This window comes from Dipodomys ordii, unplaced genomic scaffold (assembly GCF_000151885.1).
Source record: "Dipodomys ordii isolate 6190 unplaced genomic scaffold, Dord_2.0 Scaffold22, whole genome shotgun sequence".
Classification (NCBI taxonomy): Eukaryota; Metazoa; Chordata; class Mammalia; order Rodentia; family Heteromyidae; genus Dipodomys; species Dipodomys ordii.
The window spans coordinates 6,694,363-6,718,266 of record NW_012267238.1 but is presented as its reverse complement, the minus strand read 5'-3'; the positions used below and the strand labels follow the sequence as shown (position 1 = coordinate 6,718,266).

Sequence of the window (23,904 nt, the reverse complement as noted above, 5' to 3'; positions counted from 1 at the left end):
CCCCCCCGCACCAAAGTTGTAAAGTTCGTTTTCGACATGACAACTTGTACTTCTCATAGTTGCAACGGGTCCACCTGTATCCTTAAACTACTTGTTTTTCCCCATCTCCTCCACAAATTATACCGACATCTGCCATCAAGTTTTCTATACTATCAACATTAAATTACAGTTGCTTTGGAGCATAAATCAAATGGTTTCAAGTAAGCCTATAACTAAGAAACACCTTTATCATACATGCAAATTAGTTCTTCATATATAGGTCTATGTTATAAGTTCTAGGTTACCAAGTTCTGAAAGTCACTACTCAAAGGCTTATAATATAGTCCTAAGAGATGAGAAACCAGGACAAGTTTTCTTTTATATGCTAGTACTAGGGCTTGAACTCAAGACTTCAAATTCCTGATTGGCTTTTTTCGTTCACATCTTTTGCTTTACCAGTTGAGCAACACTTCTAGTTCTGACTTTTTGTTTGTTAAGTGGAGATAAGAGTCTTCAGGGCTGGGTGTTGGTGGCTCATGCCTGTAATCCTAGCTACTCTGGAGGCTGAGATCTGAGGATCACAGTTCAAAGCCAGCCTGGGCAGGACAATCTGTAAGACTCTTACATCCAATTAACCACCAGAAAACCGGAAGTGGTGCTATGGCTCAAGTGGTAGAATGCTAGCCTTGAGCTTAAGAGGTCAGGGATAGTGCCCAGGCCCAGACTTCAAGCTTCCCCCTTACCTCCCCCCCAAACCCCACCAAAAAAAGAGAAAAGTCTTAAGGGATGGCATCAAACCTCAATTGTTATATTTTGGCCTCCTGATTAGCTTCAGGATTACAGGCAAGGCCTATGTGTAAATATGTTAGGGGAAAAAAAAATATAGCTACCCTTCCCCTGAAAGAAGCAGTCACCAGTTTCACCTGAATTCATTTTATCAGTCTCTTGTACTCAGGTAGGAGCTTTTCCAGAAAGAGAGTTTATCAAGATAGAGAAAGCCATTTTCAGAGAAGCTTATTTTAAACTTGATGGTGAAATGACCCTTTCACATGGTGGACAGTGAATTGATATGTTTTCACTTAGTAAACACTTGACATTTCCACTCCCAGCAGTCTATCCTGGGTGAGATGCAAGGACTACAGTTCTGTTGTCAAGGCAGTTCTATTGTCAAGAGTGAATATTAGCTTTTGGGAGTCACTCAGTGCTTCCACAAGCCATATGTCTACGTATGTGAAAAAGTCTTTTCCTTAGTGAAAACAACATGGTCTTTCTGATTAAGACCTGGAATAGAATCACCTATGATGGGGTTAATATCTCCTGGCTTCATCCTTGTTTTTGGCTTCCTTCCTTATTATCTGTTGGCCATGCTTTTGCATTATGAGCTTCTAGAATCTTCTTCTAAACTATTTTCTTTCCATTGCAGCTTTTAAAATCTATCTGTGGGACTGACCCATTTCCCATGGCCCTGATATTCCACGTGCATTTCTAAATAAGCTTTTTTAGTTCTTCCTGGGTGGTATTAGGATTGACTCCCATAGCATTATATCAAGGAGATTCTTTTATCACTTTTTATAGTGGGTAAGTTGACTCGGCCAGAGAGGGAGCAGGAAGGAGTATATAGCTGTGTGTGATTTGGGAAGCTACTGCTCCTCCTCCTCTCACCAAGCATTCTAGAAAGTTCTGCTTCCTGGTAGTTTTTAACTAGATGTTAGTCATTGTGCATTTTACTTTATTTAATATACTGAACATTGTTTTATTCCTGTAAATATACTTGGGCCTCATTCTGGGATGCAGTTTGCTCAGGTCATAACTTTAAGCTTTGTCAAGCAGAACAAAAGTATTTAATCTAGAATTTATTTTTCTGTACTATTGAAACAAAACTCATCTGAATAAACTATTATATGTCCAACTGAGCTCTGGAGATTGTTCATGCCTGTGGGTGGTTCTATTCCAGGTGTTAGTTTCCTCATAGATCAGAATTCAGCTGAGGTCCAAGTATAACTTGCTGCCAGTTTTCTAAACTTTATCTTTCTATGTACTTCTCTTCTTTCTGATGCTTTGCCATAAGAATTCTAGCCAGATTGGCCTCTCTACACTCCTGGCTCTGTCTTCTCAAGTCAAGAAGACCTGCAGTCTGGTAGTTCTCTAAACATTAACTGGTATAATTACAGAGTTTACCTTACTAATTCTCATCTCTCAGGAATCACGTCTTTCATTATATAATGTCCAAAGTCTGGAATATTGTTGCTTCATATACGTTCATGCACCACATAATTGTTAAGCTCCACAATGGACTACATTGTTATTGTATCCCATAAGTTTACAGTGGAGCTGAGAAACTTCTGTTAGTGAGCTGAACCCATCATGATGTCAGCACAATTCATTACTCATGAGTTTGTGATGATGCTGGTTTGCACTGCCTACTTTACTGCCAATCAGTATAGCACATGTTGCTGACCACCGGTGATTCATATTTATAATCTTAGCTACTCAGGAGGCTGAGATCTGAAGATCAGGGTGCAATAGCAAGTTTGTGAGACTCTTACTGCCAGCCAACAACCAAAAACCTGGAAATAGAGCTGTGGCTCAAGTGTATTCTTGAGTGAAAAAGCACCCAGCACCCAGCACTGAGTCAAAAAAAAAAGAATTTATGGCACATGCAGTTTGTGCAGTGTATATATCCGCTGATAGCAGTAAGAAACAAATAGGTTACTCATTTATCTATTTGTTGTACTTTGTAATCATTATTTTAGAGTATACTCCTGCTTATTAAAAATAGTATATCATGGTATGGCTCATTCATTTTGTGTTACCTGTGTCTCTTGATTACATCCAGCAACTTCAAGTTGTTAATCTGACCATCTAGATTTCTTTTATTTTTTATTGTAAAAAATGGCATTGGTGGCTCACACCTATAATCCTAGCTACTCAGGAGGCTGAGATCTTAGGATTGCAATTCAAGGACAGCCCGGGCAGGAAAGTCCATGAGACTCTTCTCTCCAATAAACCACTCAGAAAACTGGAAGTGGTGCTGTGGCTCAAGTGGTAGAGTGCTAACCTTGAGCTGAAGAGCTGAGGGACAGCACCCAGGCCCAGAGTTCAAGCCCACGACTGATAACAGCAAAACAAAACAAACAAACAAAACTAAGCACAAAGGTGGATAAGTAACTAAGTCAGGATCAAACCCCTCACCTCTCCCAGCCCCAGTGTAGCGGATTCCCTTTCTCTTCCCTGAACCTCTAAGGAATGTGTGATATATTTCCAACATTCCAAAAAGTCCAGTAGAAAATATGTTATACTTATCTGTATTTAGGTTGTACAGGCAGTTAAAACACCAGATTTCTTTGCTTCTGCTTGAAATTTCATCAGTGCAGGCCATGCTCATTATCTCATGTTGATCAGAAATTCCTTGGTGATTCTCTTGGTAGACTTCAAAGGTTATGCATGAGTCAGTGTGATGTAATGGATAAAACCTTAGGAAGAAGACCCAGCAGTATATATGGCTTACTTTATGCTAGCAATTTCATGCTTAAATCATCTTATGAAGAAAATCTTTCTCTCTTATGAAGAAAATCTTTCCCTCTGGTGAAAAGGTGCAATTCATAATTACCAAGAAGTCTGAATCATCTACTCTTAATGTAATAATTCTACTTGTAAATTGTCCATAAAGCCTTTCTTACATAGATACCACACAATTTGTGAATTTTAACCACGAAGTTGGCTTGTTTGGTTGGTTTCAATTCTGTTGTAGAACCGTTTGAGAACTACTTATGAGCATTGTCTGTATATTATTCATCTCTCTTCTCTGTCTCCTTGCAATTACCACATGGGTTGGCATTGCCTGTTGGGGAACATTTATCATATATTGTATAAATAAACAAAGGGCTTTCTGGGCTCAGTGGCATTACTGTTGGTGTTCTGAGCCCACAGAGAGGCAAAGATATGCCTATGTTTTCAAGGTGCTCACAAAACCCATGCTTTTGGCCTTGCTTATATTGCTTTTAATGTATTGTATCCATTACCTTCATTGTTTCATTAGTCTGGACAACTCTGAAGGAAATAGGTATTAACTCCACTTAACAAATGAGAAAATTCAGGTGCCAGGAAATCAAGTTACTTATACAAGACCACCTTCAAATTGGGTTACATTTCACAATTTGCTTTGAGACCTCTGTCATCCTAAGCATGTACTGTTAACCATATGACACTAGTCTGAAATTCACAGACCGGGTGCTAGCTTTATCTTTGTCTTCAGTTACTTTGAAAACTGAACTTGGTTCACTTTGCTAGATGTTATTTCTAAAATAGTAGTGATATTTAGCCTATTTTAATTTTAACAATCAGATTATTTACTGAGTTTAAAAAATCTAAATGGCCAATAAACTTTATCCATTAGAAAAATGTAAATTAGGGGCTGGGAAGGTGGCTCAGTGGTAGAGTGCTTGCCTTGCATGCATGAGGCCCTGGGTTCAATTCCTCAGCACCACATAAGCAAAAAGAAAAAAGCCGGAAGTGGCGCTGTGGCCCAAGTGGTAGAGCGTTAGCCTTGAGCTGATGAGTTGAGGGACAGCGCTCAGGCCCAGAGTTCAGGCCCCACAACCGGACCCCCCCCAAAAAAAAGAAAAATGTAAATTAAAACTATATAGATATTGCTTCATGCCGCCCAAATTGTTAAAATTTGAAAGCACAGTAATACTAATGGTTGGTGAAGATGTGGAACAAAAGAATATCCCAACTCCCCACATTTCAAAACTCTCTAACATGTATGAAGTTGAATATGCTTTATCACCTAGCACTTCTACAACTAAAAGACTTGTATGTTGCCCTCAAAACATGTGTATGGTAGCCAAGTGTTGAATCATTAGCAATTGTTGATTACAGCATATTAATATGATAAATATTATACAGTGCTAAAATGAAAGCACTCATATATATGTATATATGAGAAGGGGAGAGGAGGGAATATATAGATATATAGATATATAAATATACACACACATACACACATATATATTGTGAAGGAGGACAGACATAGGTGAAAATATACTATACATATAAATCAAGTTCATGTTAAGGAAAAAATAATTTGTCATTTTGAAAGCTAAGGTAACATTATCTAAGTTGAGAATAGGGATTTTAGTGATGGACAGAAGTTGTTGGAGCCTCTGGGAGAGCTAGTAATATTCTATTTCCTTATCTGAAAGTTAGTTATATGAGTGTGTTGACTGAAAATTCATTGATTGGTACACTTTTTTGTTGTTGTTGGCCATGGAGCTTGAACTTGGGGCCTGGGTGCTGTCCCTGAGCTTTTTCTCAAGGCTAGCTCTCTACCACTTTGAGCCATAGTGTTACTTCAGTTTTTGGGTGGTTAGTTGGAGATAAAGAGTCTTACAGACTTTCCAGCCCAGGCTGGCTTTGAACTGCCATCCTCAAGTCTCAGCCTCCTAAATAGCTAAGATTACAGGTATGCGCCACCAGTGCCTGGCTTGGTATACTTTTCTAAATGTGCTATCCTTAAATAATATTACTTAAAATATGAAGGATAGAAGCTTTTGGCATATCTCCTATTGGTATTTTTTTTTTCATTTGAGAATTGGAAACCTGAAAAAAAGGGAAATGACAATTAAATCTAAGAAGTTTTTCATATACTCTAACTTGAAGATTATGCAGTGATAATGGCTAGGCATGTTGGTTCATGCCTGTAATACCAGCTATTCAGAAAGAGGAGGTAGAAGGAGGCCCACCTGGACAAAAGCTTGAGATCCTTTCTGAAAACAAAGTAAAGCAAAATAGATTGGGGTAAGATATAAATGGTACTGTCCTAGCTCTACTAACTACCCCCTCCCCCCCCCAAAAAAAGATTATGCAATGTACTTTAGTACTGTGGTCTCTGAGGAGCCTAAGGACCAGGAAGCAGTGAAACATCCATTTTGGTAGCCCTTTCTCTTCTTTAGAGATACTAGGACTCTATGATCTGCACTATATCCCTAAGAGATGGTGGTGGCAGTATGCAGAGGACCATAAACTGAAGGAAGAAAAATCATCATGCCTTTTCCTCTCTTTTACCCTCCTCTGTCTCCCTCCTCTTTATTATGAATTGTTAAGAATAATGGATCTCGGGCTGGGAAGGTGGCTCAGTGGTAGAGCGCTTGCCTTGCATGCATGAGGCCCTGGGTTTGATTCCCCAGCACCACATAAACAAAAAGAAAAAACGCTGGAAGTGGTGCTGTGGCTCAAGTGGTCGAGCGCTAGCCTTGAGCTGAAGAGTTGAGGGACAGCGCCCAGGCCCAGTGTTCAGGCCCCACCACCGGACCTCCCCCCCCTAAAAAAAAATGGATCTCATTATGAGATGTGCATGCATGTACTTGGATCATAGCCACCCCCTCATTACCCTCTTTTGTCTTCCTTTCCCTTCCTGTAGGTCTCCTTCCTCTTCCCAGATAGTTCCCCTATACTCAGGACCTGAGCATTCATTGCCCCTTAGCTTTTTCTCTCCTATTTTTTGTTTTCCCAGTGGTAGCCATTCTGATTGGAGTGAGGTGAAATCTCATTGTTACTTTTATTTGCATTTCTATGGTGGCTAAAGATGTTGTATATTTTTTAATGTATTTATTGGCCATTTGTACATCTTTTTGAGCCTATCTGTTAACTCATTTTTCACTTTCTGATTGAATTATTTATTCTTTTGATGTTTAATTTTTTTGGTTCTTTTTGGATATATTCTGGATATTAATCTAGAATGAATAGCTGGCAGTTTCTTTTCCCCTTTCTGTAGGCTGTCTCTTCTTCTGTAGGCTGGTAATTGTTCTCTAGTTTATACAGAAACTTGATAATTTGATTGTAATTCCATTTATCAATTCTTTCTTGGAATTAGAATACTGAAATAAAACAAAACTGTTCAAGAAATTACTTGGTATTTGGTCATATGTGTATGAACTCAGATTTAAATATGAGTCCTTATGACACCAAAGTCCATGTTCTTACAACAATATGAAGGTGGCTTGGAGGAGATCCCTCAGGGACAATTTGCTGTGAGAGAAGTAAAGGCCGAAAGACATTCTGAATGAGAAGAGCTCCATCTTGCATTTTTCTCATGCTCCTTAATTGCATGTGTAGCCTCATTTGTCCTCTTCTCTAGAGGTTCGCATTGCTGCTGTAGAAGCTCTCTGTATGCTGGCCCAGTCTTCACCCTCTTTTGCTGAAAAGTGCCTTGATTTCCTGGTCGACATGTTTAATGATGAAATTGAGGAAGTACGTCTGCAGTCCATACATACCATGAGGAAAATCTCTAACAATATCACTCTTCGGGAGGATCAGCTTGACACTGTCCTGGCTGTTTTAGAGGTAAGCATTTCGTTTGTTGCTCATTTCTCATCAAATACCTATTGAGGCTTCTCCTTTTTAAAAACCAGGCATTGGTTCTGAAGGTGAGCTTAATACAGAAGGAACTAGGCATCTAAATTGCTAGGATGAGTTTGTGGGAGTGTGAGGTGGAGGAACATTCCAGGCAGAAAGGGAGTAGATATAGAATATCTATGGTGGATAGGAACATGGCACAGTTGAAGGACCAAAAGAGAGCTGAGTGGCTGGAAGAAAGAATAATACATATGTGGTATGAGATTAGATTGGTAGGGGAAGTGGAATCAGCTCATACAGAGCTTGACTGTCATCTTGTCTTTTTTTTTTAAACAAACAAATATATCTTAACTTTATAATCCATACTAGCTTGGAATTCTTAGTATAGCCTAGGTTGATCTTGAATTTGTGTGCCTCCCCAAGTGCTGATGTAAACCACCATGCAAAGTCTGAAAACTATCTCTAATTTCTCATTTTTTACTCTGCCTGTACTGGCTTCCATGTTGTTTTTAAACATGCTTCCACCTCATTCTGTTTGTGCTTGCTGTTCCTTTGATTGTCCTGTGTAAAGTACCTGACCTATCCCTACTCTTGCCTTGCTCATAGTCCTTTTGTAGTTTTAGTTTCTTTTGTAGATAAGGTCTTACACTTTTGCTTTGCTAGGCCTGTCTGAAACCACAATCTTTCTACTACTGTCTCCTGAGTAGTTGTGATTACAGGCATACATTTCCATGCTTAACAACCTGTCCTTTTTCAGAGTTGCAAGGAGACCCTTACTCCTTTGGCATTATGATTGAGCTCCAGACAGGAAGAAAAAGGAAGGTTTAAGATAAAGAGGCAAACCTGGCACACCTAGCCTTTCCCTTTTCATTAAATTAGTAAGATGAGAGCTTGTCCAGGAATTTCAGCTAGTAAACTGTTGAGTACTTCCTCATATGTCTATCCTAAATACAAAGGCGCCTAGGAAGAAGGGGTGGTAGATAGAGTCTGGGTTTGTTAATTAACAGTCATTATTTTTAATCATTATCTTTTTCTTTTTGTAAGGATTCATCCAGAGATATTAGAGAGGCTCTTCATGAACTCTTATGCTGCACTAATGTTTCAACCAAAGAAGGCATTCATCTTGCACTGGTGGAACTGCTGAAGAATTTAAGCAAATACCCCACTGATAGGGACTCCATATGGAAGTAAGGACTTGCCACCCCATTTATTAAGTCCCTTTTGCCTTTAATTTAGAAACCTGATTCAACTTTACCAGACTCTCAGGAGTCTAATTCCTAAGATAAATATCACATTTTTGTATTATTCATTTGTCTTTTCATCAACCTAAAAAGTATGTACCTGCTGTGTACTGACTGTGTGCCCTGTGGTAGGTTCTGGGGCTATAGAAATGAGTCTGCTAGATGTCCTTTTATCTCCTGAACAATGTTAACCACTGTTTGTCTATTTTGCAGTTTATATGAAGTATAACCATCATCACTGAGCTTAGAGGCAGGGCTCTTGTTCTATAGATGGAACTCACCATTATTCTCCCACCTAATTACCTCTAGCTTTACTGATTATAGTCTAGGTATTAACATTCACTATTTACAAACCTCTTTCTATTTGAAGAACTACTTGCATATATTTAATATACAATGTCTTATGGTTCTCTGCTTATTTAAATGAGCTTATCTGATAAGATCATTCCATCTGTGTGTTGTTTATTGATTTTCAAAAAAAATTGGTTACTAAAAGTAAAGACAAAACTGGGTGCTGGTAGCTAATGCCTATAATCCTAGCTACTCAGGAGGCTGAGATCAGATAGGATCGTAGTTCAAAACCAGCTGGCTCTGAGACTCTTTATCTACAGTTAATCACAGAAAAAGCCGGAAGCAGAGCTGTGGATTAGGTGTTAAAGCACTAACTTTGAGCAAAAGAAGCTTAGGGACATTGCTCAGTTCCAGCTTCAGGATTGGCACAAAAAAAAAATGTAGAAAAACTGAGCTGAATCAGGTTGGAAGACATACATTCTCTCTCTCCCTCTCCCTCTCCCTCCCTCTCTCCCCCCCCTTCTACCTACCTATCTAATATGTAAATAGATTTATCACATGACTCACATAGTAAGCAAGAACTCTTCTACTATATTCTATCTCCAGCCCCTGGAGAATATTAAAAACTAAAAATGACAGGAGAACCCAGCTTTATGTTTCACTTAACAATACATTTTTGATTTTTTTTTTAAGGCAAGTTTTAATTTTTATGGACCTTGTGCTTGCTAGTCAAGTGATCTACCTCTTGCGCCATACCCCTAGCCCTGGGTCATACTTTAATTTCTAGTATTCTGTTTTGCCATTTGCTCATGTTTATGCAGTTGAGCTCAATTGAGCATGCCTTTATTGATCATCTTCAAGGAGTACTTGGTCATTTGAGGTGTGGTGATAGAGTAGGGAAACACTCTTGTCAGTAATTGCAGGTTTGCAAAGATACAGAAGAAATGATTAATTCTGGTTGATAAAAGGTATTGTTATGGAACGTATTGCAGAATATTTTCTTGTCTGAAAGTAAGATTTGTGGGGTGATTTTTTTTTGGTATTTCCTAGAATATATAAGGCCATCTTGATTAAGTTATAGTGCTTAAAAGATTTTAGAATTACCTATTCTAACAATCACTTAATTATTTTCACTTTAGTCCCACAAATTGGGTGTTTACTTAGAAATATTAATGAATATAACAAAAGAGTTAAAGGAATATTCAGAGTGATTTTTGTTTTGTTTTTATGCCTGTCCTGGGGCTTGAACTCAGGGGCTTGGGCACTGTCCCTGACCTTTTTTGCTCAGGTTTAGTGCTTTACTATTTGAGCCACAACTTCACTTCTAGCTTTTTGGCCATTATTTGGAGATAAAGAGTCTTATGGACTTTCATGATGGGCTGGCTTTGAACCAAGACACTCAGATTTCAGTCTCCTGAGTAGCTAGGATTATAGGCGTGCCACCAGTACTCTACCAGAGTGATGTGTTTTTACAATGTTGCTAAAGATGGATACATAGATGAAAAATGTGAAGTTATTTGTTCTGCTTCTTTTCTATTTTTTTTTTTTTTTGGATCTGGTCGTGGCGCCTGAACTCTAGGCCTGGACACTGTCCTTCAGCTTTTCAGCTCAAGGCTAGCGTTCTACCACTTGAGCCACAGCACCACTTCTGGCTTTTTTCTTTTTTGCTTATGTGGTGCTGAGGAATCGAACCCAGGGCCTTAGGCATGCAAGGCAAGCGCTCTACCACTGAGCCACCATCCCAGCCCTTCTTTTCTATTTTTTAAATCACTATGTAATATAAACTGACACTACTTGGTTTATCACAATATTCAAATAGGAAACTGCCTGTAAATTGTTTGGACAGAGCTTACTGCATAATAAAAACTCAAAAAAATCTTAAATAAAAAAATCACTCTGTAGCTCAGGCTGGTCTGGAACTCATTATCTTCCTGCTTCAGTCTCCCCAGTTTTGGGTTTACAAGATGTCTCCCATCATGCCCTTGTTCTCTTCTAGTATCTGATCATTTCAGCACACACTGAGCACTTGTTATTACCCAATAACTAACTATATTAAAGTGCTGTGGAGACTTAAAAATAGATCAACTCGCAGACTCAGCCCTCAAATAGGAGGAAGAAAAAGAAGTAAAGATTAGATATATATGAGAAGGTTGGACAAAGTAAGAAAAAAACCCAAAAACATATTAGTAAGGCAGAAGGTCTAGTTCAGTGAAACCGAGTGGGATAGAGATCTTCAAGGGGACCAATTAGCAGCACTCAGGTTTCCCACCTGCGTGCCGAATAGAACAAAGGTGAAAAAGGAATGGCAACTGGAGGCCAAAGTGCAGCCTGTACAGTGTGCCCTGAAGCACAGTAACTGAAAGGACTGAGAGAGGCAGAGAATTTATAGTGGATTTCTTTCCACTTGGAAGGGAAAACATGAGATTGAGAAAAAGTAGTTTCTAACTAGATCAAATGCTGTAGGTTGAGAGGTCTTTTATACCCCATGTATTCATGACTCAGTTCTTAGTGTTCCTTTTATCGCTTTGGGTGATCTGCCTATGTTCCAGTTCCCAGTGAAGTCTTAACCACAATGTGATATTTTGTTTGATTCTAATGATCTTGTCTACCTTTGCCAGAGTGTCTTTTGTTTGGTAGTTCATTGCCTTATAGTGCTGGTCATCATAACCTCAGCTGGATTTTAACCTCAGTGACAGCAGAGGTTAAGACTGTTCATTTAGTTCAGTTTCTAACCCAGAACTTACCAAATACAAAATAGTAAAAGTACACAATTACGTTACCTGGTAGTTCTTGGTAGCTTTTAAAGAGGCTCTTAATAAAGACTTTAGTCTTGTTTTGTTTTTTTCTTTGTGCTGGTACAAAAATAAATGTTTTTCAGCTTTTTCAATTAAGGCTTTTGTTTTACCACTTGAGCCACAGCTCTACTTCTGGCATTTTGCAGGGTAATTACAAATAAGAATTTCTTGGATTTGTATGGCCTGAATGGCTTTGAACCTTGATCATCACATATTAGACTTCTGAGTAGCTAGAATTATAGGCACGACCGACCCACCAATGCTTGGCTTAGTCGTGTGTGTGTGTGTGTGTGTGTGTGTGTGTGTGTGTGTGTGCGCGTGCATGTGCATGCATGCATGCGTGCGCGCGTGTACACACACACGTGAATGCAGGTACTGGGGGTTGAACTCAGGGACTTGTGCTCTTGCTTGGCTTTTTCACTCAAGGCACTCTCATACTTGATCCATACCTCCATTTCTAGCCTTTTGCTGGTTAATTATAGATGTTTCTCAGATTGATCTACTTAATCTGGTTTTGAACCTCAACCTTTACATCTCAGCCTTCTGAGATCTAGGATTACAGGATAGGATTACAGGCAAGGGCCCCAGCACCTGGCTATCAAGTCTAATTTTTTTTTCTTTTTGGTTCAACTGGGATTCAAACTCTTGACTTGATGATTTCACTCATTGGCTAACACCTTACCATCTGAGCCACATCTCCAACTTCTTCTAAAGTCTAATTTTTTTGCATAGTAAGAAGTGATAAGTTGGTTTTAGGAATGTTCATTAACAGCTTAACATGGTAAGAGTACCAGTTGATTTCTCTGCTATTTCTTTCCTTTTAGAGTTTCAGGATGTCTGCTTTGTTAGACAATATATAAGGTCATAAAATAAGGGTATTTTCATTCATACCTCACTCTGTCTCTCTGCGGTGTCTCTGTCTGTCTGTCTGTCTATCTGTCTCTCTCTCTCTCTTTCTCTCTCTCCGATTTGAACTTAGGGTCTTGCACTTGCCAAGCAGGTACTGTAGCCCTTTATTTGCTTTGGTTATTTTGAAATACGCTCTTGCTTTTTGTTTGGACTGTAGTTCTCCTTTCTTTTTTCTCTTCTTCTTTCTTTCTTTCTTTCTTTCTTTCTTTCTTCTTTCTTTCTTTTCTTTTCTTTCTTTCTTTGCCTGAGTGCTCCCTTCAGCTTTTTCTCTCAAGGACAGTGCTCTTCCACTTGAGTCATGGTTTCACTTCCAGCTTTTTGGTTGTTACTTGGAGATAAGAGTCACAGACTTGGCTGGGAATGTGGCTTAGTGGTAGAGTGCTTGCCTAGCATATATGAAGCCCTGGGTTCGATTCCTCAGTACCACATAAACAGAAAAAGCCAGAAGTTGCTCTGTAGCTCAAGTGGTAGAGTGCTAGCTAGCCTTGAGCAAAAGTAGCTCAATGACATGCCTGGGCCCTGAGTTCAAACCCCAGGACTGGAAAAAAAGAAAAAAAAAAGAATCACAAGCTTTCCTATGTAGGCTGGCTTCGAACCATGATCGTTAGATCTCACCCTCCTGAGTAGCTAGAATACAGAAGTGAGCCACCAGTGTCCCACCAGACCTCCTGTTTTGTTTTCTGTGGTTGTTAGGATGACCCAACCATGCCAAGCTCTTTCTTTCAAGATAGAGATCTCATGAACTTTTTGCTCAAACTGCCTTTGAAATATCCCATTTATGCTTCCTGAGTACCTGGGATGACAGGCATGAGCTACCATGCAGACTGAATTTCTCTTTCTGTTTGGTTAGTAAAACATTCCTGAGAACTTGCCAGCAGACTTCCCTTTTATTCCACTCATCAGAACTGTGTTACTTGACTACCAGCAAATCAGTCACTGGAAAATGAGAAAGAGCTGCCAGAATGGTTTTAAACCAATAGTCAGGGTTCTATGCTTGGGATGGGCCTACTTTCCATAAGCACTTTGCTGCCTGCAAAGCACTTTGCTTACCAGCTGAAAATTAGTACTGACTTGGAAAGCAAGATTGGTGGGGGAAATGGCTGCTTCTTTAACAGCCAGTATATCTGCCCTTTTATCTTCATAGTAACCATTTTTAACTGAGTTTTAGAATAATTGGGTGACTTATCTGATTAATAAGAGTTAGGAAAACTTTTTTTTTTTTGTCAGTTATGGAGCTTGAACTCTGGGCTTGGGTGCTGTCCCTGTGCTCTTCAGCTCAAGACAAGTGCTGTACTGCTTGAGCCACAGCAGTTTATTGGAGATAAGAGTCTCACGGGGGGGGGGGGGGGGGTGCTGGGAAGGTGGCTCAATGGTAGAGTGCTTGCCTTGCATGCATGAGGCCCTGGGTTCGATTCCTCAGCACCCATAAGCAAAAAGAAAAAAGCTGGAAGTGGCTCTTTGGCTCAAGTGGTAGAGTGCTAGCCTTGAGCTGAAGAGCTGAGGGACAGCGCCCAGGCCCAGAGTACAGGCCCCACAACCGGACCCAAAAAAAAAAGAGTCTCACAGTCTTTTCTGCCTGGGCTGGCTTTGAACCATGATCTTCAGCTTTCAGCCTCCTGAGTAGCTAGGATTACAGACGTGAGCCACCCGTGCCCAGCTGTTTTCAGTTTTTTTTTTGTTAATCTTACTCAGGAGGCTGAGAGCTGAGGATCACGGTTTGATACCAGTCTGGGCAGGAAAGTCCATGAGTCTCTTTATCTCCAATTAGCTTCCAAAAACCTGGAAGTATAGCTGTGGCTCACATGGTAGAGCATTAGCCTTGAGCACAAAAACTCAAGGACAGTGCTCAGGCCCTGAGTTAAAGCCCCATGACTGACCTAACATCCCCCATGCCCCTGCAGAAAATCCTTTTTTTTTGGACTGGCTTTTAACCACAATCCTCAGATCTCAGCCTCCTGAGTAGCTAGGATTATAGGTGTGAGCCACTGGTGCCTGCTATAATTTTTTTTATTTAGGTAGTTGTACAAAGGAAGTTGTCATTCAACAAAGCAGTTTAGGATCACAATGCATCTTTATTAATGTCACCTGAAAACTCAGGTTTTCTGATTCTAATTCCTGATGCTTTTTAAGGTACTTACTGATTTACTGGGTACATACTTGTTTGTTTCAGGTGCTTGAAGTACCTAGGAAGTCGACATCCAACCCTGGTGCTTCCTTTGGTGCCAGAGCTCTTGAGCATTCACCCGTTTTTTGACACAGCGGAACCAGACATGGATGACCCAGCTTGTATCCTTTGGACCTGGGGTGGGCCCCACTCACTTGGCAGAAAAAGCTGGAATTGCTTTCTGAAGTGTAATGATGGTTTCAGTTTTGTTTCCTTATTTCCTTTAGGTAAGAGTTTGCCTCAGGGAGTCTGATGGTTAATATTCACACCTTTCAGTGTTGTTTTCACAGTAATTTATCTTTGCTATTTATGCTGATAATTACGTTTACCATTTGGTTGGTACTTCTTACATTCTAATACTCATTAAATACATTTTTTTTTTGTCGGTCCTGGGCCTGAACTCTGGGCCTGAGCACTGTCCCGCAGCTGTTCAGCTCAAGGCTAGCGCTCTACCAGTTGAGCCATAGCGCCAATTCTGGTTTTTCTACTTATGTGGTGTTGAGGAATTGAACCCAGGGCCTCATGCATACATGGCAAGCACTCTTATCACTGAGCCACTTTCCCAGCCCTCATTAAATACATTTTATCTTTGATCCACCAAATAAATCTGGAAGGAGGTGTTTTTATAGTTTACAAAAGAAGAAACTCAGGGTTATAGAATTTAAGTGACTTGAGGAGCAGATCTTGGATGTAAAGCCTGTGCACATTGCTGGGTCTTAACACTGTTTAATTTGATCTACAGCCTGAGGGAGGTAATGCCCTGAAGTAGGCTGTATCATTACTCTGCTTCTAATACAAGTTCATCCAGTCTGTAATTACCTTGTACAGCATGCTGTGGAATTGGCTTGTGTTCTGGCAATGGGTATACATTTCCACCAGTGCATTTGTACTCTGTTCTTATTGTTTGTGCTCCATGGGTATATTTTCCATGAGGTTTAGGGAGGATATTTATTGAAGTGCAAGGATCAGACAAATAACTGACTGTTCTGTGCAGGTGATTCTGACATTCTCTGTTATGGTTGCTTATATTTATATAAAGCTCTGGGTAATGGTTTCCCTAATTCTGTACTTCTATGAAAAACATGTCACAGCTCCAGTTAAAGCATATGTTTCTGAAATTTAGCTAATCATTGAAGGACTTGTGTGGGCTAGGTCTTATTACTAATCTTGGAAGAGATTTTGAAATGCTGTGAAACCTGAATGTTCTTTCACATAAAAAAAAAGTATTAAATTTTTTTGGAAGTCCACTTTGGTAAGATACTTTCTCAGTAGTTGAAGGATTGTATTTATGAATTAAGTTTGAATAAAATTAATAGAAATTATCCTCATTGTTACTTAAACAAGTTAAAAGTTTCATTTTTCTCCAGTGCAAGACAAGTCTGCAGGTAATCCATTTAGGGCTATTCCAAATTCTAGCAGGGCTTCATTCTTGGTGATCTCTGCTTCTTTCTGTACAGCCATGGTTTGACTGATTGATTGATTGATTGGTTGGTTGCAATAGGGTCTTTTTTGGGGGGCGAGGGGTCCGGTCGTGGGGCCTGAACTCTGGGTCTGGGCTCTGTCCCTCAGCTCTTCAGCTCAAGGCTAGCGCTACCACTTGAGCCACAGCGTCACTTCCAGCTTTTTTCTTTTTTGTTATGTGGTGCTGAGGAATCGAACCCAGGGCCTCACGCATGCAAGGCAAGCACTCTACCACTGAGCCACCTTCCTAACCCTGCAATAGGGTCTTACTGTGTTGTCTGGATAGGGTTTGAACTCCTGGCCTTAAGTTGTCTCCTTACTTTTGCCTTCTGGTACTACAGACATACGTCATAACAATGTTATGATCTGTGTAGAAATGTGCAAGTGACTTTTTTTTGGTCAGTCCTGAGGCTTGAACTCTGGGCCTGGGCACTGTCCCTGAGCTCCTTTTGCTCAAGGTTAGCATTCTACCACTTGAGCCTCTTCCAGCTTTTTTGAGTAGTTTATTGGAGATAGAAGTCTCATGGACTTTCCTGCATGGGCTGCTTTCAAACTGTGATCCTGCTTTTTCTGTGATTAATTGGAAGAGTCTCAAGTTCTTTTCTGCCCAGGATGGCTTTGAACTGTGATCTCAGAGCTCAGCCTCCTGAGTAGCTATTTATTTATTTAGACTATTTTGAAGTGTGAAGTTAATCATAAGACTTACAGCCCACTGTGAAATAATTATCTAAGGGCATTATGTTAATATGTACAGTAATAGGCAGTGTTCTGAGAATCTTTTGCTATTCTTTCAGCACCACTGGACAGTCTTTTTAATCATCTTTGGCAATTAGAGATATAGGTGGAATAGGAGGAACTGACTCCTCATTTAAATTTGCATTTCTGTGATTGCTAGAAAATTAGTTTCTAAATGGAAATTTTGGGAGAGGGAGGTAGGGGTGCCAAATTCTGGTCAAGCTCAACGTTCTATATTTCCATGTTTTCTTAACTTACTTGTCCATCAGACATCGCGGTTTTGGTTCTTATTTTCAATGCTGCTAAAACCTGTCCAACAATGCCAGCATTATTCTCAGATCATACCTTCAGGCACTATGCTTACCTTCGAGACAGTCTTTCTCATCTTGTTCCAGCCTTAAGGGTATGTTGAAAGCAGTTGTCCTCGTTTTTGTTTTTATTTGTTTTAGGGTTTTTTTTTTGGTGCTTTGTTTATTTATTTATTTTTTGGGCCTGGTTGTGTGGCTTGAACTTCTGGGCCTGGGTGCTGTCCTCAGCTCTTCAGCTCAAGGCTAACGCTCTACCACTTGAGCCACAGTGCCACTTCTGGCTTTTTTCTTTTTGCTTATGTGGTGCTGAGGAATTGAACCCAGGGCCTCGTGCATGCAAGGCAAGCGCTCTACCACTGAGCCACCTCCCCAGCCCCTCTGTTTGTTTATTTATTGGTACTAGGGTTTGTACTCAGCCTGGAGCTTACTAGGCAGGCACTCCACCACTTGAGCCACACCTCCAACCCTCATTTTTGCTGGTTATTTTTGAGATAAGGTCTTACTCTTTGCCTGGGTATACACCTGGGTATGGATTGTCTATGTTAAGCACTGTGTCTTAGCTCTTCATTGAGGGGGTAGGGGGTCTTCCAAACTTTCCTGCCCTGGCTAGCCTCAATTTGCAGTTTTCATAATCTCAGCCTCCCAAATAGCTATGATTACAAGCATGAGTTACCAGTACCCACATGGAGCTTCTTAAACTAGAAAACCAAAACTATATATATATGTATATTATATATATTTATATATAAGTTTTATATGTATATATATATATATATATATATAGCTAGTAAACTGCAACATTATAGAAAATTCAAAATAAACTGAAATTTTTGCTTATTCCCATTCTTTTTCTTAAAAGGTAACACAGTCTTAGTTCCTGAGGTACATTATTCCTTTGGATAAGGCCAGAAGAAGTAGTCTCCATTGTGTAGTGGGGAAATACGGACTGATGAGAAAATAAATGTGTGTTTTGTGTGCTTTTCTTTTCTTTTTGAACTCAGGACCTGGGCACCATCCCCAAGCTTCTTTTGCTCAAGGCTAGCACTCTACCACTTGAGCCACAGAGCCACTTCCGGCTTTTTCTGTTTATGTGGTACTGAGGAATCAAACCCAGGGCTTCATGCATGCTAGGCAAGCATTCTACCACTAAGCCACATTCCCAGCCCTTGCTTTTCTTTTGTTTCTTTTGATGGTACTGGGCCTTGAACTCAGGACCTCATGCTTGCTAGGCAGGCTCTCTACTACTTGAGCCATATTTCCAGCTCTTTTTTTTTTTTGAGGCGGGGAGCATAGTTGTTTTTCAAATAGAGTCTTGAGTTTTTACTTGTGGCCTCAGACCATAATATTCCTACCTTGAGAGTGGCTGGGATTACAGGTGTGAGCCACCTGCCTGGTTTTGTACAGTTAATTTTTTTTTAAATTTAATTAAAAAAAATTTTTTTTTTGGTCAGTTGTAGGGCTTGAACTCTGGGCTTGGGTGCTATCCCTCTGCTCTTCAGCTCAAGGTGAGTGCTCTACCACTTGAGCCACAGTGCCACTTCCTGTTTTCTAGTGGTTTATTGGAGATAAGAGTCTCACGGACTTTCCTGCCTGGGTTGGCTTTGAACCGTGATCCTCAGATCTCAGCCTTCTGAGTAGCTAGGTTTATAATTTATTACAGAAAATTATGTGGGAATATATGATCACTTACCCATGGATTTAAAGAGAAAATAAAAGCTTAAAAACATATAACATGGGCTGGGAAGGTAGCTCAGTGGTAGAGTGCTTGCCTTGCATGCATGAGGCTCTGGGTTCGATTCCTCATCACCATATAAGCAGAAAAAGCTGGAAGTGGCACTGTGGCTCAAGTAGTAGAGCACTAGCCTTGAGCTAAAGAGCTGAAGGACAGTGCCCAGGCCCGGAGTTGAGGCCCACGATTAGCAAAAACAAACAAAGAAACATATATAACAATAGATTAACTTTTAGTCTGATTCCTATAGTTAGCTGCTCTTTTTCATGAGCACTATGGGTACATTGGGTAGACTGTGTTTGCATTGTCCTCTCCTTTCCCTCTCCTCTTCTTTCTACCCCTCTTTTTTTGTTTCCTCTTTCCTCTACCCACTCCCTTTCTCTTTCTCCCTCACCCCCCACCATATCCCCTGTAGCTGAGGAAGGAGAAAACTAGGTTGCTTACCGACCCTCCTAGCCTTTTTTCTCCTTGCTTCGTTTGGCTCCAATTTTTTTCCGGTTTCTTTGAGTTACCACACTAGCTCAGCCACAGAGCTTGAGGGTACTATCATCTCACCTGTGTGCTTAGTTACCAGGTAGAAAACTAGTGTCATCGTCTGTCTCCCCCAATATCACGCCCCATGAAGATCCTTCCCAGCAGTTCCTACAGCAGAGCCTGGAAAGAGTGTATAGTCTTCAGCATCTTGACCCTCAGGGAGCCCAGGAACTGTTGGAGTTCACTATCAGGTAAGGAGACACTGACTCTGCTTTGTTGTCATGCTCAGAGTACTGCTTATGTTCCTGTGTTGGTTATTGGGCCTCATTTTCTGACTCATGGCCTACACTGTTGTGTGATTTTGTGATCTGTTTCTATTTGGATTAGATTGTGGCTTGGGTTGTTTGTTTGTTTTTAAGTGGCATCTGTGAGTTGGGCTTGGTGGAATATGCCTGTAATCCAAGCACTTGTGAGGCTGATGTTGAGGAGGATGATGGGATCAAAGCTATCCCAGGTTACTTGTGCAAGGCTAACTTGGAGGACTGCATAGCAAGACTGTACTTTTTTTTTTTAAAGACAAATAAAAAGGCTGGGCACTGTTGACTCAAGCCTATAATCCCTGCTACTCAGGAGGCTGAGATCTGAGGATCAAAAGTTCAAAGCCGGCACGGACAGGAAAGTCAGTGAGACTCTGATCTCTAGTTATCAACCAAAAAGCTAGAAGTGGGGGCTGAGAATGTGGCTTAGTGGAAGAGTTGCTTGCCTAGCATGCATGAAGCTCTGGGTTCAATTCCTCAGTCCCATATAAGCAGAAAAGACTGGAAGTGGCACTGTGGCTCAAGTGGTAGATTGCTAGCTATCCTTGAGCAAAAAAAGTTCAGGGACAGTGACCAGGTCCTGAGTTCAAGCCCCAGGACTGGCAAAACAAACAAACAAACAAAAAAACCCAAAAAGCTAGAAGTGGAGCTGTGACTCAAGTGGTAGAGTACTACTCTTGGGCAGAATAGCTCAAGGACAGCATCCAGGCCCTGAGTTCAAGCCCTCCAACAGGCACAAGATAAAAAAAAAGAAAGAAAGGGAGAAAAGAATGCTTTTTGTGTTCATGACTCAATGAGTAAAGAAAAATAGAAATAATTATAGAAAGCTATTTAAATTTTTCTTTGTTTATAAAGTAGGTTTTAAAATGTAAAGTAACAGTGGCTTTACAGGACAAATTTAATTCTTTCACACAAGTGGGACAGAGCTGGGATGATAAATGGCTCTGGGGTCATTCGTACATATGTTTCCATCTTTGGTATCAAGTGGCCTCTGCCTGTCTTAAATCTAACTATTCCCTTTCTATTCTTGCCTGTAGAACAAAGGAAAAGACAAGAGTAGGGCTTTTCCATTTCCATTCACTTGTAAAGATTCATTCCAGAGTTGCACTTTCTAGATTTACCTGCATCCTGTTCACTGGAGCATAAGAGTCCTCACTATATCTAGCTTCAGGGAACCAGGAGATTCAGTCTTCACTGTGATGACTGCTGCATAATTAACATTTGATGACTCTATACTCTGGTTGTTGGGGAGAGAAAATACCCGGGAGCGAGCAAAGCTGTGCTAGACCACATCAAAATCACCTGAAAAGAATTGAAACCCATTTTTCTTTAGTAAAAAGCAGTATTATTTATTCTGTGTGTGTGTGTGTGTGTGTGTGTGTGTGTGTATGTGTGTGTTTAAGAGAGAGAGAGAAAGAGTAGAAAAGAAGAAAAATATTATTTATCAGCTTGGTGGAGCTCTCTTCTGACCTTCCCTGAGGGACACTCTATCTGTCACATTCAATTAATAATTCTCTGTATTGTGCATTTTTTTCTCTTTGAAATAGGATCTTGGTATGTAGCCCAGGCTGGCCTTGAACTTCTGACTCCAGTTTTTCTAACCGTAGGATTAAGGGCATGAATTTTCATATCTGACTTTTTTTTCTTTTGCAGTTTGTGTGTGTGTGTGTGTGTGTGTGTGTGTGTGTGTGTGTGTGTTGTGTGCATGCACGTGCGCACACACATGTGCACATGCTAGACCTGGGGATTGAACTAAGAGCCTGGGCTATGTTTCTGAGCTTCTTTTTGCTAAAGGCCAGCGTTCTAGCACTTGAGGCACAGCTCTACTTCTGCCTTTTGGTAGTTAATTGGAGATAAGATTCTCATGGACTTTGATGGCTTTGAATTGTGTATTCTCAATAGCTAGGATTACAAGTGTGAGCCACTGATGACTCTTTAGTTATTTTTGCAGTTTTTCCATTCAAACTCACACTCTCCACATATGCTTAAGCTCAACCTCTTGCCTGCATCCCATTCCTTAGAAATTCTTTTTTTGTTTTATTCCCCCTGGTACCAGGGCTTGAGCTCAGGCTTTTTCTTAGTTATTTCGCTCATAGCCAGCACATTTGATCGATACCTCCAGTCAGGCATTTTGCTGATTGATAGAATTGGAGATAGAATTGCTCAGACTTTTCTACTCAGTCTGGCTTTGAACCTTGGTCCTCAAATATCAGCCTCCTGAATAGCTAAGATTACAGGAATGAAGCATTGGTACTTGGCCTTAATGAATTTTGTTGTTGTTGTTCCAGGGCCTGGGTACTGTCCATTAGTTTTTTTTTGTTGTTGTTGTTGTTTGGTTGGTTTTTGTTTTTGTTTTGTCCATCATGGGACTTGAAATCTGAGCCTGGGCACTGTCCCTCCCCTCTTCAGCTTAAGGCTAGCGTTGTACCACTTGAGCCACAGCGCCACTTCCAGTTTTTTCTGGTGGTTCTTGGAGATCAGAGTCTCATGGACTTTCCTGCTTGGGCTGACTTTAACCATAATCCTCAGATCTCAGCCTCCTGAGTAGCTGGGATTACAGGTGTGAGCCACCAGCACCTGGTTGTTACTGAGTTTCTGTGTTCAAGGCTAGCACTCTACCACTTGAGCCAAAGCTCTATCTCCAGTTTTTTGATAGTTGAAGATAAAATTTCACAGACTTTCCTGTCAGGTCTGGCTTTGAGCTGTAGTCCTCAGATATCAGCTTTCTGAGTAGCTAGGATTATAGGTGTGAACCACTGACGACTGGCAACCCTCAATGATTCTTGACAGATAATCTTATTCCATACATTGAGAAGCAAACTTTGTGCTAGTTGTGCATTAGCTAGATAGGATCTTGTCCTTGGAAATCCCCATGCAGGCAAGATGGACAGACCTTGTTCCAAGCAGACTTCAAAGTATGTTTGATTGGCCAATACTAACTCATGTTGGAACCTAGCTCAAGAGTGTGGGAAGTACGGCTTTCAGCAGACAGCACAGTGTAGGAAGATGCCCAAGATAAAAATTGGAATCTGGCCAGGTACTGGTGGCTAGGTAGTCCTAGCTACTTAGGAGATTGAGACCTGAGGATCATAATTTGAAGCTAGCCTGGGCAGGAAAGTCCATGAGACTCTTACCTTCAATAAACTACTCAGTAAAAGCTGGAAGTGGCACTGTAGCTCAAGTGGTAGAACCCTAGCCTTGAGAAAAAGAATCTCTAGGACAGCACCTAGGCTTAGAGTTCAAGCCCCAGAGCCAGCCAAAAACAAAACAAAACAAAAAAATGGAATCTGTAAGAGAGCCTGCACTAGTCTGTGTCCCATCTCCCCAACTGTTTTGGATTCTAGGTCACTCATCTCGAGGACTTAGGACTGGCTAGTATCAGGATGAGAGTAAAGAACTGGAGAGGAAAATGGTTGGTTTAGTAATCTAGTAATCCTATACAAACCTGGTGTTCCAGCCCCTGGGAGTGTACCTGGGACAGGTACACTGTTGGAGAGAATACTTACCTCTGTGGTGGGTGGATGCAAGTTGAATGTGGGTATGAGAACCGTGCAGCATGTTGAGGTGCATAGACTGCTATGCTCTAGTAAAATTCTACCAGGGCTCATAGGGACTCTCTTGTCCTGAGGTTTCCCAGCTGCTCCAGCTACAAGGAACTCTCTTGCTCTGAAGTTTCCTAGTGACTCAAGTCATAGGACCTCCAGTAGGTCTGAGCCCCAAGGAGGAAAGGGTCTAATCTCTCAACTTGATAAGAAAATTGTCCTGTGGCTGAGTATTGTCACTTATTTTTATAATCTAGTACCAAAGCAAGGAGGATTGGGAGATTCCGTTTAAAAAAAAGAAGAAACTAGCAGGGTGATGTGACTCATGCCTGTAATCCTAACTAGTAGTCCTAGCTACTTACTGAGAAGCAAAAATTGGGAGGATCACTGTTGGAAGTCAGCCTGGGGTGATATGGATTTGAGACATCTTTTTTTTTTTTTTCTTTTTGGGTCCAGTTGTAGGGCTTGAACTCTGGGCCTGGGCGCTGTCCCTCAGCACTTCAACTCAAGGCTAGCGCTTTACCACTTGAGCCACAGCACCACTTCCGGCTTTTTTTCTTTTTGCTTATGTGGTGCTGAGGAATCAAACCCAGGGCCTCATGC

The 23,904-nt window shown here is 40.7% G+C and overlaps 1 protein-coding gene across 3 annotated transcripts in view; it reads left to right on the top strand.

Annotated features, from left to right (window-relative positions):
• Ints4 (integrator complex subunit 4) overlaps positions 1 to 23,904 on the top strand; it is a 129,838-nt gene that overhangs the window by 61,180 nt on the left and 44,754 nt on the right. For all 3 annotated transcript variants that reach the window (XM_013014166.1, XM_013014165.1, XM_013014168.1), the window contains 5 exons: positions 7,118 to 7,323; positions 8,380 to 8,522; positions 14,742 to 14,857; positions 17,201 to 17,334; positions 19,536 to 19,693. In XM_013014166.1, the coding sequence (XP_012869620.1) occupies positions 7,118 to 7,323; positions 8,380 to 8,522; positions 14,742 to 14,857; positions 17,201 to 17,334; positions 19,536 to 19,693 (757 nt within the window). The remainder of the gene's footprint in view (positions 1 to 7,117; positions 7,324 to 8,379; positions 8,523 to 14,741; positions 14,858 to 17,200; positions 17,335 to 19,535; positions 19,694 to 23,904) is intronic.